Source organism: Onychomys torridus, chromosome X (assembly GCF_903995425.1).
Source record: "Onychomys torridus chromosome X, mOncTor1.1, whole genome shotgun sequence".
NCBI lineage: Eukaryota > Metazoa > Chordata > Mammalia > Rodentia > Cricetidae > Onychomys > Onychomys torridus.
The window spans coordinates 91,424,852-91,441,117 of record NC_050466.1 but is presented as its reverse complement, the minus strand read 5'-3'; the positions used below and the strand labels follow the sequence as shown (position 1 = coordinate 91,441,117).

The window sequence follows — 16,266 nt, the reverse complement described above, 5'->3', positions numbered from 1 at the left end:
TCCGGTCCCCCTATATTCTCCTCTCACCCCTGCCACACACCCCATAAGGAAAGAAATCAAAGAATGCAAGCAAGTGAAAAAAAGCAAAAGCAAAAACAAACAAACAAAAAAACCCAAAGCAAACGAAACACAAACCACAACAACAGAAAAATCTCGTTTCTCCTGCTTTCCTGTGTCTCTAACACCTCTTCATTCATCCTGGTGGCACTGGAGGCTTCAGTCTGCCATACAGGACTCCTCTTTGTCCCTTCAGTTTTACTGGCAAGTGTTTATTGCAACAAGTCACCGGTCTGGTTCAAGGCCTCTGATTTCTGGCACACCATCATCACTGGATCATACTGGAACTCCTCTGGGATATCCCTTGGCTGCCATGAGTCTTGGAGATCTTGTGGGTATCATTCCACAGGACCAGTCCCTTCACCAGCTCCAGCTAGATGGGGTAGTTGCTAGGGTAGGTCAACCCAAGGCCCGGCTGTGGGCATGGATGATAGTCAAGCTGGTCAGTCTGGGCCACTGGGGCCACCCACCTCAGGGAAAGGTCGAACAGTATCAACTCTTTTAAAAAAAATTGCAACCAACTAGCAACAGACCAGGAACTCTGTCAACTAATTATATACCATCCAAAATCTATAACCATGAGCCATTAAATACTCAAGTAGGCAAAATATCTCTTTAAAAAATTCAAGAAGGCTCATTATTGAGTGTTGTAACTGGGTAGTAATTAGATACTTTAATCATCATAATAAGTACAAAAAAGTAAAGTTTTATCAGAATTGGCATGGAAGACAGAAAATACCATTAAATAATTGTATCACTGTAGAAAACACAAAATGTCAACATTAGAAAGAGTTCTGAAATGCAACTAAACAAAGCAATAATATACTTTATATATTTATATTTATATATAATATACTTTACATATTTATATATATACAATAGTATATAAAATTGATTATATTTCTACATACCCCAAAGTGGTTCTTGAATGCAGTTTTTAAAGGCGGTCTTGTATTTACAGAACTAATGTAACACATATTACATATATATTTATATTTTACTTAGAATACACAAAAATATGAGCAATTCATTTCATGAAAAAAATTATAAAATTTTGAAAACATAAACTTGCTTTGAGTTCACCAATAAATAGCCAGAGAGAAAATGAGGAGGAAAATTGTACGTGTAGAGAAAAATTAGCAATGTACCATGAGATAGACACACACACACACACACACACACACACACACACACACTCACTCACACATACACACACACACACACTCACACACACACTCACACACACACACACATACACACACACACACACACACACTCAACACACACACACAGAGTGGAGGTGGGAGTGATGGGAGGTCATAATAAAATCCTCTGTTTTGGGATTAAGTTTAAATTTTTAATTGAGAATAAATATCCATTTTTTATTTAAATTTTTTGTTATTTTATATACTGTCCCCAGTTCTCCCTCTTTCCCTTTCTTCTGACCCCATCCACTCCTCAGAGGGGGTTAGGCCTCCCTTGGGTAGTCAACAAAGCCTGGCCTATCAAGTTGAGGCAGGAACAAGACCCTCCTCCTTGCATCGAGGCTGAGCAAGGTGTCCCACCATAGGGAATGAGCTCCAAAGAGCCAATTCATGCATCTGGGATAAGTCCTGGTCCCACTGCCAGGGGCCCCACAAACAGATCAAGCCACACAACTGTCACTCACATTCAGAGAGCCTAGTTTAGTCCCATGCAGGTTCCCCAGCTGTCAGTCCAGAGTCCATGAGCTCCACTAGTTCAGGTCAGCTGTCTCTGTGGTTCCCTCCACAGTGATATTGACCACCCCCCTTGCTCATGTAATCCCTCCTCCCTCTCTTCAACTGCTATCCAGGAGCTCGGCCCAGTGCTTGGCAGCCACACAACTGTTAACAATGTGCTCATTTCTTCTTTCTTTCCCTAATTTTTTAGACAGGGTCTGACTATGTCAATGTTTAGCATTTTTGTTGTTGTTTGTTTTTGTTGTTGTTGATGTTTTGTTTTTTGAGAAAGGGTTTCTCTGTGTATCCCTCACTGTCTTTGGAACTCACTCTGTAGACCAGGCTGGCCTTGAACTCACAGAGATCCACCTGCCTCTGCCTCCCGAGTGCTGGGATTAAAGGTGTGCACTACCACCGCCCAGCTGTTTCCCATTTCTTATGTGCTAGTATCTTAATTGGAGCCTCCCTGCTGAAAGAATGATTTTCCTACAAATTCATAAGCCATGTCTGAATTACTCTTTGAAAGCATGCTGCTTGACTGGATAATGATACGAACTCAATTTTAATTTTCCCTTGGACAGTATGGGAGACAAAGTGAAAATCATAAGCTCCTAGGAAATAAAGAATGTTTTATTTTACGTTCCATTAAAGATATTAAAAAGGAACATCACATAATGTTGATAATAGGAAGAAGAACTATGTATCACTATTTTTAAAACACTTTTAAAATTATTTATTATTATGTATACAGTGTTCTGTCTGTGTATGCCTGCAAGCCAGAAGAGGGGAACCAGACCTCATTACAGATGGTTGTGAGCCACCATGTGGTTCCTGGGAATTGAACTCAGGACCGCTGGGAGAGCAGTCAGTGCTCTTAACCACTGAGCCATCTCTCCAGCCCGATTCTTCTTTTACTTTTTTTTTTCCTGAGACAGGGTTTCTCTGTGTAGCCCTGGCTATCAAGGAAAATGTAGACCAGGCTGGCCTTGAACTCAGAGATCCATCTGCCTCTGCTTCCTGAGGGCTGGGATTAAAGGTGTACGCCACCACGGCCTGACAGCAGTATATATATTTTGTTTGTTTGTTTGTTTTGTTTTGTTTTTCGAGACAGGGTTTCTCTGTGTAGCAGTGTGCCTTTCCTGGAACTCACTCTGTAGACCAGGTTGGACTTGAACTCACAGATGATCCACCTGCCTCTGCCTCCATAGTGCTGGGATTAAAGGCGTGCGCCACTACCGCCCAGCCCCTATGTATCATTCTTGATTATCTTTTCTGGTTTTCAGTTCTGGGGATTGAACCCTGGGCCTTGTACATACTAACCACGTGCTCTGCCACTGCAGTTGTCCTTTCTTCCCTTGCTTTTTACAGGCAGCCCTGGAAGCACTAGACGAATTAGACTTGTTTGGTGTGAAAGGTGGGCCGCAATCAGTTATCCATGTCCTGGCTGATGAAGTACAACACTGCCAGGTAAGGAAATAATGGACCATGTTACAGCAAATGGTATTCTTGCCCAGAGTCAGACTTAGCACAAGCTTTAGCTTAAAGAGAGCAGTTCACCATGTTATTGTTACCATGTGATCAGAAATGTCTTTATCAAGCATTCTATACTGAGATAAACCTGATACTAGCATGAGCTGTAAGATATATCATGTTTGTCTTAGTCAGTGTGCTGTTGCTGTGAAGAAACACCATGACTACAGTAACTCTTATAAAAAAGCATTTAATTGGGGCTGGCTTACAGTTCAGAGGTTTAGTCCATTATCATCATGGAGGGGAGCATGACAGCGCACAGGCAGATGTAGTGCTTGAAAAGGAGCTGAGAGTTCTACATCTGGATCTGCAGGCAAGAGGGAGAGAGATACAGACACTGGCTTGGGCTCTGAAACCCCAAAACCTACCCCTAGTGACACACTTCCTCCAACAGGACCACACCTCTTAATCCTTCCAATCCTTTCAAGTAGTTCCACTCCCTGGTGACCAAGCATTCAAATATATGAGCCTCTGGGGTCATTCTTATTCAAACCTCCACATTCCACTCCCTGGATGACATAGGCTTGTAGCCATAAGATAATGCAAAATTGCATTCAGTCCAATTTCAAAGATCTCCATAGTCTATAATAGCCACAATACTGTTTAAAAGTCTAAAGTCCAAAATCCCCTCTGAGACTCATGGCAATCTCTTAATTGTAAAAGCAAAAGCAAAAAGCCGATCACATGCTTCCAACATACCATGGCACAGAATATACATTACCATTCCAAAAGGGAAGAAAGGGAGCATAGTGAGGAAATAAATACTGGACCAGAGTAAGACCAAAACCCAGCGGGCCAAACTCCAAACTCTGCATCTCCATGTCTGATGTCAAAGGGCTCTTCAGCTTTGCTGACTGCAACACACTTCTCTCTCTTAGGCTGGCTCCCCTCCCTGTTGGCATTTCTCAGCAGGTATCCCACAGCTCTGGCATCTCCAACATCATGGGGTCTCCAAGGCAATCAAGGGTTCACCTTCAACAGCTTCATGCAATGGCCTCAGTGGCTTTTCTTAGCCATGGAGAGAGAGATTCTACAACCTCTTTCTTGTATCCTTGGCTTTTAAGCCAGAACCGCGTGGCTGAAACTGCCAAGTTCTGCTGCTTGCTGGGGCTGGAACATATCCTTCATTTACATCTGCATCAGCTTTCTGTTTTCTATGGTTTCCTTCACTGCTTAAATTTTTCTTTAATTCCTTTTCACAAGTTAGAAGCTTAGCTGGGCCGTGTCTTGCCCTGAGGCCACCTCTTCCCTTTATTGTATTTAGCATCAGGCTTTCTTTTAGCTTTTTATCCCCCTTAGCACTAGACTTAGCACCATTCCACTTCCTGGTACCCCCTTTCTCCCCAAACTATACATTTTGTATTTTTCTTTGCTCGGCTTGCTCCTGTATAGATCTGTGTAAGAGTGAACATTAATAACCATGCAACAGAGTCTACACTAGACTGTTTTGAAATCTCCTCTGTCAATGCCACTAATCCAAAATTCTTCAATTTAGCCTCTGGCAGACTTTTGCACAAGGGCATAAAGCAGCCACATTCTTTGCCAAAATATTATAAGAATAGTCTCTAGGCCACTAACTAATATTCATCTTCTTGGAAACCTCTTGAGCCAGGCTGTCATAATCTACCTCTACCTTGTTCTCAGCACCACTGTTTTCCATGTTCCTACTGGTGTTGCCCATTAAGCGCATCTTAAAGTGTTCAATGGCTTTACTAATCCAAAAGTCACAAAGTCCACATTCCACCAACAACATGACCAGGCCTGTCACAGTAATACCCCAGTCCCTGGTACCAACTTCCGTCTTGATCACTGTTCTATTGCTGTGAAGAGACACCATGACTACAGCAACGCTTATAAAGGAAAACATTTGATTGGGGATGGCTTGCAGTTTCAGAGGCTTAGTCCATTATCATCATGGTGGGAAGCATAGCAGCATGCAGGCAGACATGATGCTGGAGAAGGAGCTGAGAGTTCTACATCTGTATCTGCAGGCAGCAGGAAGGAAAACCACTGGGAATGGCTTGGGCATCTGAATCCTCAAACTACCACAGTGGTCCTCTTGTCTCAGGTCAAATTAAAAATGTATCCACTTATCCACTGCTAGTGTATCAAGAGCTTGTGGTTTCTTTTTCCAAGAATTATTTTTTTTGTAAACATCAAAAGGAAACAAGATATAATCTGTTTTAAGTGTTCTGGACAGTGGTCTGAAACAGTCTCTGGTTCCTGGTTGTTTTCTGGTTAGATATTTGGACATTAGACTGTCACTGTGGTAAAAGTTCATCCTTAGTTTTGTTTATGATTGCTGCCTGTATTGAAAGTTTCTTTTTTCTGGTATGTGAAATTTTTCCTTTTATTCAAACCCTGATTATATCCTGTGGTAGTCCAGTGAATATAAATCCAACTTCTAATTTTGAAAACACTTTCTGTAGATAAAATACGCAAGTCTTTTTGAGCCAAAGCCCTCACTTTGACCTTTTTTTTGGGGGTGGGGGGTTTCAAGACAGGGTTTCTCTGTGTAGCTTTGGAGCCATTCCTGGATCTCGCTCTGTAGACCAGGCTGGCCTCAAACTCACAGAGATCTGCCTGGCTCTGCCTCCTGAGTGCTGGGATTAAAGGCGTGCGCCACCACCGCCCAGCCTCAGTTTTGCCTCTTAACCAAGGTATTTAGTAATAAAGCATATTTTGCTATCTTTCTCGTAGTCGATCCTGAATTCACTACTGCCCCGGGCCTCAACATCCAAAGAAGTTGATGCTAGTCTGCTGTCAGTGATCTCTTTCCCAGCCTTTGCTGTAGAAGACAGCCATTTGGTGGAGCTCACCAAACAGGAAATCATCACCAAGCTTCAGGTATGTCCACGTGTGCCTTTCTTCTCTTTAGGGCTGGGACGCTAAAGGAAGATTAGTGCTTTTAGGGCCTTTGAGTATAACATATGCCAGGAATTTCAAGGAACCTTTCCTATTCCAAGTCTCATGTTTTTCTACAAAACTTTTACTGTTAAGAATGGTACATCCACTTTAGAAAACATTTGGCATATTCTTATGAATTTAAACATATATGTAACATGTGAGCCAACAAACATCCTTACTCCTCAGTATCTACCCTTAAAAATGGTAGTTTACACTCACCAAAAAAAAAAAAAACCCTCACAAATGTCTATAGCAGCTTCAGCCATAATTGCAAAAATCTGGAAACAGCCTTCAATTGAGAAACAAACAGATTTTACTAGATCCCTATTCAATACTACTCAGCAGTAAAAAGAGCAAGTTAATAATCTCTGAGATAGTATGAATGATTCTTTTTGTTTGCTTTTCTTTGTTCTTCTCTTCTACAATACATCCTGACCACAGCCTCCCGTCCACTTCATCTACCTCCCCCCCTCTTCCCAAGACCCACTGCCCCTCTGTTTCCCTTCAGAAAAGAGCAGGCCCCCAAGTGACAACAACGGAACATGGTTAAAAAGATGCAGTAAGACTAGACACAAACCCTCATGTCAAGGCTGGAGGAGGCACTCCAGGAGGAGGAAAGGGTCTGATTCTTCAGTGCATTTTGCTGAGAGGAAAGAACAGATCACAGAAGCTATGTGCACTGCATGATTCCATTAATGTGACACTTTGAAAAGGGTGATGAAAGGAAGTTGGAGGGAGAAATTATCTAGGAAGATAGAGAATTTTGAGCATGATGGGACAATTGTCATGGTAGACAATGACTAGGTTTGTTCAGTCTCATGAAATTGTACCACAAAAAGTAAACAGTATCAACCAAGATGTGGTAAGAAAAGTGAAATTCAGATTAGAAAGTGACTCTTAAATTCATTACAAATAAATTGAATAACTGTACTGAAGAGGGTAAAGAAGAAATTACCTAAATCTTGTAAAACTGGCTTTTTTTTTTTTTGGACTGGTGACTGTAAACCCAAGACAAAACTAACCATATATAAACACTGCACCCTAGTTCATGGGTCAGAAAACTACATCCTGTGGACTGGCCAGTTGTCCTTGTAAATAAAGTTTTATTAATCCAGCCATGTCTCTGTACCATCTACTGCTCCTTTCAAATAGCAGCGCTCAGTAGTTTTAATAGAGGCTACATTGCCTGAAAAAAACTGAAGTATTCATTCTCATCCCTTTAATGTGAAGTTGACAAACTCCTGCTCTAGTTGATAAAATTGTTCCTCAAAGGGGTTGAGCAAAAAAGTATGTAGTATGCACATTAAGTTTTCTCATTATTGAAGAAAGATATTGCAAATGGATCACAGGGAAAGCTAAAATGAACTCTTATGCTGGGTAAAAGTAGGAGCTATTATTGTGAAAGTGTGTGTGTGAGAGTGTGTGCTTGCATCCATGTGTGCGTGGGGGAGAGAGAGAGAGAGAGAGTGGGAGAGAGAGATACAGAAACAGACAGACAGACAGAGAGTTTAATATAGGGATGCATGCCTATCTTTGTGTTGAGGTTGTGTAGATCTTGGTTTTTGAATACCATTTCCCAAAAAATCCCTGATAAATGTTTGATTTGAAGATCACATTAGGGAAGATACAAACGATCAGAAGCATCTTCAGGCTTTAGAAAGTAAAGAGCTCAAAAAAGGTGGAGGATGGCTGGGCATAGTGCCATGCACCTTTAATCTCAGCACCTGAGAGGCAGAGACTGGCAATCCTCTGTGAGTTCAACACCAGCCTGGTCTACATATTGAGTTCCTGAACAGCCAAGGCTACATAGAGAAACTCTGTCTCAGACCCCTCCCCCAAAAGAAGATGGTTAATGTCAGATTTCTTTTTGCAGTAAATGGTAATTAATACAGAGAGCCACAACTGGACAAGGTGCAGAGAGTAGGAGCCTTTGGAGCACACAGCCCTAAATGGGATGTCTCCGTCAAAACCCTCAGCTCAAGTTTCAGGGATCTGTGTGGAAGAGGAGACAGAAGGAGTTTAGGAGCCAGAGCTGGTAAATGACTCAAAGGAAACAGTGCCTTCCAGCCATGGTAGGACTGATACCACATGAACTCACAGAGACTGTGACAGCACACAAGACCTACCCAGGTTCAAACCAGACAAGATCCTAGAACAGAGAAGGGAAAAGGGACACAAAATACCATCCTTAACCGAGAAGCTGTTTGCAGCTGATATCTGCTAGGAAGGAAAACTCAGTTGTTTTTTTTTTTTCTCCAGTGGAGTGACAGTCAGTATTATCAATCACACTCCAGGGTAGGTCCCAAGACAACACACAATGGATGCCATGTTCTTTATTTTGGTACTTTTTTTTTTTTTATCTTACTGCTTTTCTGTGTTTTTTTTTCTTTCTTAGAGAAAGAGAGAACATGAGGTTGGGTGCATAGTGAGGAGGTGGGAGGGATCTGGGAGGAGTTGGGGGACAGGAAAGAAAATGATCAAAATGCTGTATAAAAAAAACTGCATCTGAAAAACTGCAAGAGCCAGAGGAACAGGGACTTTGCTGTGAGATTGTGTCTCCAAGGAATGTCAGAAGTTATAGCCATAACGTCTCACCAATGTGTCTGCCTAACATGAGCTGAACAAGGACAATAATAATAGAAATTTAAAATGGGAGGGGCCTGTGAAAGAGGGAAAGCCTACAAGGCCTCAACCCTACGCAAAGACTACAGGAAACTAAGAAATGCTGAGAGTGGGAGAAATGGTCTTTTCTAGGGAAGAGCACACCAATACCAAACTGTCAGCTGTGAAGACTTGTATTGTACAGACAGAGCAGGTGTGTGTGTGTGTGTGTGTGTGTGTGTGTGTACACAAGCAATTAATGAAAAAGAGGCCATGAATTTGAAAGATATCAAGAAAGGGTATATGGGAGAGTTTTGGGGGACAAGGTAATAATTGTATTATAATCTCAAAAAATGAAAGAAATAATTAAAAAATAAATTACCAAAAAGATAATTATATGTATTAACTATCAAAGTATTAAAAGCACATTGATAAATCAAATAAACAGCAATCTTTACCCTTCTGGAATAATATTCTGGGGGAAAGACAAAATAAAATGTCAAGTAGACTATATAGTAAATTAGTTATTGATGAGTATCAGAAAAAAGGAAAGCAAGCAGAAGGCATGGAGAAATTGTTCTGGAATAGAGAGGCCTTTCTTTTCTTTTCCTTTATTTTCTTTTCCTTTCTTTTTCTTTCTTTCTTTCTTTTTTTTTTTTTTCCTGAGAAAGGGTTTCTCTGTGTAGCTTTGGGCCTTTCCTGGAACTCGCTTTGTAGACCAGGCTGGCCTCGAACTCACAGAGATCCGCCTGCCTCTGCCCCGCCCCCCCCCCCCCCCCCCCCCGCCCCAGTGTTGGGATTAAAGGCGTGCGCCAGCACTGCCCAGCTGAGAGGCCTTTCTAACTTACACTGTGACTTATCCACAACTTAGCATTGTTTCAGAAATGAGAAAAGCTTTGAATAAGGAGTAAGTCATTGCCAAATAGCCTTAGTGTCTCTGCGACAACAATCCTCTGCCAAACCACAGCCTAAACAGGAAATTGTTTCCTTTGGGCTCTCTCTCCTCTGCTGGCAAATACTGCCCTGGTGCCAAATACAGCATAGTGGGTCCTGGGAACCAGTGAGGGCATACATCAGAGCAAATACCACTTCATGGAGCAGAGCAAGGTTGGAAACTCCATCAGCCAGTAAAGAAGTAGCATTCCAAGACCAAAATACTTTAATGTACTTGCCCCTTTTTTAACAGCCTGGAAGTCCGGCTCCCAAGACTGTTACCCAGGGTAACTCAGAAAGACTTCTCAAGAGTGGGGATAGAAAGATTTCTTATCTATCATAATTCACACTCGTACAGATGGTAATTTTCTCTTTTACTTCATCTTGAAAAATCCTCTCTGAAAATCTCTCTTGATCCACATAGTTACATTCAGCATTGTTAAATTCTCTATAAGTTCTCCACACAGCCACATGCCTCTTTTGCACACTTACATCTCTTTTCTATGCAGCTTTATTTCCCTTGTCTCTGTTACAAATCTGCACACAGCTGCAGCCATACATCTCATTTACATGGCTCTCTCATCATACAGCCACATCTCTTCCTGCAAGCCATACATTTCTATATACAGTTACATCTCTTTTTCTATAGCTCCACATCTCTCTTCCATACACGTTCCTTCTCTCTACCCTGCTACATTCCTTCACACACTACTACATCATTCCCTCACTCTTCACTCACTCACTCTCTCACTCATTCACTCTCCTCTATGCACACATCTCTCCCCTACCTCTCTTTTCTGTGTAGCTACACAAGCTCTCTCTTCCACAAATCTACCCATCTTCTACCTTCTACTTTCTCTGCACACATCTCCTGCTCTCTCAGCACACACATGCATGCACTTACACCTCTGTCCAGCTCTTTATACAGATATACATCTCAGGAGAATCTCTTCCTGAAAATCTCTCTTGCTCTCTCTCCTATCTAGCTACTCATCCTCTCTCTCAGCTCTCTCTGCACACCCACACACACACTCACACACTCCCTCACTCCTCCCTGTCCTTCTCATAGCCAAACTCTGGACAATTGTATGTTACATTTTCAGAGTCTGACCCATTCTCATAACACATACAGTTTTTCTCAGGCTAGAGATGTCACACTGACCAGCCAGTGAGTAACTCTTGGCCATGCACACAGCTCTTCACAGACAGAGAATGACATTGAAATTCAAGACTTAACAATAGCAGTTAGTTGGCTGAACCTCGAGTGGTAGGGGTACGTGCAGAAAGAGAATTACTGCAGGGGGTTATGTCTACCAAAGTTGCTTCACATCTGACCTTGATTTGGCAGTAAACACCTGGAACTTATATTTGTGTATTCTCTGCAGGAGCAGCGAGTCTGTTTGGAATTTGTTCCGAAATCTAAAATTAGCTGTCTTTGTGACCTAGAATACTGTTACTTTTCTGTGTCAGTTATGAAAAATATTCTAGTATTATTTCTAATAATTAGAATTATACAGATTAAACAGAAATCATTTTCCTAACCATCCACAGCTATATGTGTGCCTAAAGATGGAAAACACACTACCAATGGGCTGTGGAAAGAACCCCACAGCTGTTCTTTTTTTTAGGGAGGTAAGTGGTGGCACATGAGAAAATTACAGACAGAAAACAACCAGTTTCCATAGCCAGTGACCCCATGGACTTTGGCTAGTGGCACCCCCCAACAGAGTTATTTGTCTGGTGTGTCAACCTGTTAAATATTAGTTGTCACTCCCACGGCCCTCAGCACCCTTTCTAATTTTTGTCCCCTTTGTTCATTTAGATAGCTGAAAATATTCAGGTCTCTGCATTTGTCCACACCTATTATAGACCCAGGTTCTCAAACCACATATTGTGTAACTCAACGCTAAGGTTGCAAAGAATCTGAATGTACAGTGACCACAAGTTATAGACATGGCAAATGTGTAATGAGCCTTTGTGGCACTCTTACCTTTGCATCACCGTGGGACTTCAATGCAGCCTTGTTTCTGAACACACACGAGCACTCTGTAATAAGCATGCCTCATGCCACACAATGCCAACCAATATTGCCCAAAGCACCTCAACTCAAAATCACAAATGTTATGTTATAAATTGCAGTGTGTTCACTATACCACAGAGTTCTCTGCTCTCATAGAAACATACTGATTTAATTATAGAATGAAGACTTAATATTTTCCTACTATCATCCCTCAGTATATTTCAAATGAGTATGTCTTTGGATTGTATTGTGTTAAAACATTTGATTTTTAAATTTTCTGTTTGAATTACTGACAAGTTTCAGAAAAAAATGTTAAATGAGTTTAGTTTTAGATTAGGGCAGAATTTACAACGATATCTGAAATGTTCTTAAATATAATTATGCTATTTTGTACTATGTATTTATGCAAAGTCACTGTCTTAGTATTGATGATAAAATCAAAATATCAATCATTTCTGAAAAACATTGATGTTCTACATCCCATAGCATCAAATATTCAGATAAGGTATCATTGTTTAAATAAAAAAAAGCAGGCACATCCATTTGATCAGTATGCAGTTTTGTCATTTTTAATAAAGAGTTAAATGTAAAATAAAATTCATAATGATTTTTTATCATTAAACATTAAACAAAAAGGCTATTTAATGTCATGAGGCCACAGAAACCAACCAGAAAGGATTCCTAATAGAGTAAGAACTATTTGAACAACAAAGTAATTACCATAGCATTGTCTTATAACTCAAAGAAGAAATGAAGTTATCTATGAGTCTATGCAGATAACAATAAATACAGTTACAAGAGGGAAAGTTATAGTAAAGAATTCTAAGAGATACAGATTAAAGAAGTGATTAAGTTTACTATCACCAGTAATAGGACTAGTGCCCCCTCAAGCAGTATACTGAGGCCATATCACCATTGTGATGCGCTTCTCAATAATATAGACCTTCAGTCTCATGGAAAAACCAGACAAAACTAATTTGAAAGACAATTTAACAACTAACTGATGAAGACTTTGCAAAGTGTGAAGTCGGATAAAGCAAGGAAAGAATGTGGAACTGTCATAGATTAGAGAAGATGAGGGAGCTAGGACAACTAAATATAACGTGAAATTCTTTTTTTTTTTTTTTTGAATGTATATGTGTATGTGTGTGTACTGTAGAGGCCAGAAGTTGATGCCAGTCTCTCCCTCAATAGTTGAATTTTTGAGATAGTCTCTCACTGAACCTGGAACTCACTGATTGAGCTAGACTGGCCAGTAATCCCCAAGAACCCTCCTATGCCTGTCTTTCCAGCCCTGTGGTTACAGGAACTGCCACCACATCTAGCTTTTTACCTTGGTGCTGGAGATCACAAACTGGGTCCTTATGATTGCACAGGAAACACTTTACCTACTGAGCCATCCTGCAAGTCCTGTAGTGTGGGATTTTGAACTGGATCCTGGAATAGACTTAAAAAGGACAGTGACGGAAAACACAGTGTAATCTAAATAGGTTCTATAATTCAACTAGTATTAGTATATCGAAATTAGCTTTTTACTTCTGATGTGTGTTCTGTAGTTACATAAGTTAATATAAGGAGACTATTTTAAAAGTGAGACTATGTAGTATTTGTATGTTTTGTAAGTCTAAAATAATCTAAAAAGTTTACATATATTTAAAAAATAAACTATGGTCTTTTAGGAGCTGTGTGTACCATGGGAAGGACTGCACAGATTAGTAATTAGCTTATAGTACACTTGGCATGCTTCTTTGGGGAAGAACCTATAACATACTTCTTGTTTGAAAGGACATTGCTGCTGCTGCTGCTGCTGAGCTGTTTTTGAGTACTGTGTCTGTGTTGGTGAAAGACCGATACATGGAGGTGTTTGAGGATATGTTTCTGCTTATAGAGTCATACAGATGTACAAGCTTCAAGGCCCTTTTCTCTGTGTCCCCAGGGTCGCTATGGTTGCTGTCGTTTTCTACGAGATGGATATAAAACTCCTAAAGAGGTAGGTTTCTTTTCACCACAGGGAAATAGGACAGAATTGTCTCTGTTCTTTGTAGCCTCATTCAGAGATAACAGTTACCTCACTGATAGAATTTTTGCAGATCATTAAAAGGAAGAATAAGTTTGTTATATTTCTTCAGTTCTGCTGCCAAGTTCTGACATTGGTAGTAAATAAGCTATCAATAAAATATCGAAAAGTAAATATAATAAAGGAAATGCAGTCTTGTCTTTTCTTTCAGAACTACTGATGGATGCTAAAATCTGTGGACAGAAGTTTTAAAATACAAACAGTATTTGCATGATCTCCAAATGTGCCCCCCAATATTGAATCAATACAAAAGGAAAGGCACTTTGCAGCAGTGCATCTTTTTGATTGTCTATCATAGTCCATTTTCTGTTGTCAGTGACACAGTACCACAGACTGAGTTGTAAAATGGGCTCACAGTTCTGTAGGTACAAAATCAAGGGGTCCACATCTGGTGATGTCCTTCTTGCTGACAGAGTCCCAAGGTGTGGTGTAAGGTACCTCATGGCAAGAGACAGGGAACACTATGTGCCTCAGTCTCTTCTGGTCTCTTTCCTTTTGACAAAGCCAGAGATTCTGCCCTAACGGCCTTATTAAATCCTGATCTGTCCTGCAGGCTCCACCTCTATGGACTGAAGTTTGATTACATTTCTACCCTCTAATACCTCACAAAATGGATGGAATTTCATCACATCAAAGCCTTGAGAACACCAAACCTAAACTGTAGCAGCCCCTTCCAAGATTTGTAGTTTGGTTAGTTATCAACAGAACTTGTTCACAAGAATTTAAGTTCCTTTTGTTCTACTAGCCAAAAGTTCTCCTTGAATAGATATAGATATGATATATAGATATGGCTTTGGGTGAGCTTTCCAAGAACTATTATGAGTGCTTGCCTAGCATGCTCAAGGCCCTGAGTTCCAATCCCAGCCCCATACACAAGAGAGGCACTATGTTCTTTTTAAATTAAGTATAAAATCTTGTGGTCTACTTCCTTGCTTCTACTTCTTCCTCAGCCCTGAATTTGACTTTTGCCCCTTTCTTGAATTTCTCTCTACTTTGATTTCCACACTACCACACTCTGAAACATAAGTTCCTAAAAGTACTGAGCCAGGTGGTGGTGGTGCACACCTTTAATCCCAGCACTCGGGAGGCAGAGCCAGGCAGATCTCTGTGAGTTTGAGGCCAGCCTGGGCTACAGAGTGAAATCCAGAAAAGGCGCAAAGCTACACAGAGAAACCCTGTCTTGAAAAACAAAACAAACAAACAAACAAAAAGTCCTGTACTCTTCTCCCAATTCTTACTCCCCGTGACTTCTCTAGCATTTATTGACTCACTCCTACATTTTCTTGAATTTTTCCCTATGTTGATTTCCATAGTACTCCACTCTCATGATTCTTATCTGTCTTTGGCTCACCTCATTCTGAAGACTTACCAGGATTCCATTCTTGTGCAGGTCACTCAGTTTATATAGTACTTTCCCACAAAGCCCATCTGTGACTAGTGTTACTTCTCTGAGGTTGATTACAAAGCAATCCTGCACCGAGAGTTAATATTGTCAACTTGACAGGACCAAGGAGACACGCCTCTGGGTGTGCCTGTGAGGGTGTTGTTATTAGGTTAGTTGAAGTAGGAAGATCTACCCTAAAAGAGAGTGGCAGTATTGGTTTGGGGCCTGGGCTGCATGGAAAGAAAAGGCCAACTGCATTCCAGCATTTGTTGCTCTCTTCTTGCCACCTTGTCTGTCCTTCCATGATGGATTGAACCCCTGAACTGTGAGCCAAAGTAAACTCTTGCTTCATTTAAGTTGATTTTGTCAAATTAGTTTATCATGGCAGCAAGAAAAGTAACACATTTTCATATATCTCCTGTGATGCCTTATCATCTATCCCAAGACTAGTCATTGGAAGTTTCTTCATAGAGCACTTGCTAAGAGAGGCGAGTATGAATATGTGCTTACTGTCTTCTCTGCTGATGCCATCTTTGAGACAAATAGTCTGTAGTAAAACTCCTATTGTAATACCTCCAAACTGAGGATATACATCCAATCTCTGAGTGACGGGACAGACTGTTATATTTTTGTCTAGGATCCTAATCGTCTGTACTATGAACCAGCTGAGCTGAAGCTATTTGAAAACATTGAGTGTGAATGGCCATTGTTCTGGACATACTTTATTCTTGATGGGGTCTTCAGTGGAAACATAGAACAGGTAATGACCTGGGAGAAGAGCTCTCAGCATGCTGCTTTTGTTGTATCTTCGTCTTTTAGTTAATGGCTATATCTGTGTTGATTGCCCAAATGGGAGTCTTCCTACTAGGGAAGACACAAGGGTTGTCTCCTAGAGACTCGTAGCTGATAATAGTGAATTAAGAATTGGGAAGCTCTAACTGGGCAGTGGTGGCGCATGCCTTTAATCCCAGCCCTTGGGAGGCAGAGCCAGGCGGATCTCTGTGAGTTCGAGGCCAGCCTGGGCTACAGAATGAGTTCCAGAAAAGGCACCAAAGCT

At 40.9% G+C, this 16,266-nt stretch overlaps 1 protein-coding gene across 4 annotated transcripts in view; it reads left to right on the top strand.

Annotated features, from left to right (window-relative positions):
- The window catches only part of Phka1 (phosphorylase kinase regulatory subunit alpha 1), a 121,635-nt gene that overhangs the window by 24,709 nt on the left and 80,660 nt on the right, over positions 1-16,266 (top strand). For all 4 annotated transcript variants that reach the window (XM_036174221.1, XM_036174220.1, XM_036174219.1 and 1 more), the window contains exons 7-10: positions 3,126-3,224; positions 5,988-6,134; positions 13,685-13,738; positions 15,847-15,969. In XM_036174221.1, the coding sequence (XP_036030114.1) occupies positions 3,126-3,224; positions 5,988-6,134; positions 13,685-13,738; positions 15,847-15,969 (423 nt within the window). The remainder of the gene's footprint in view (positions 1-3,125; positions 3,225-5,987; positions 6,135-13,684; positions 13,739-15,846; positions 15,970-16,266) is intronic.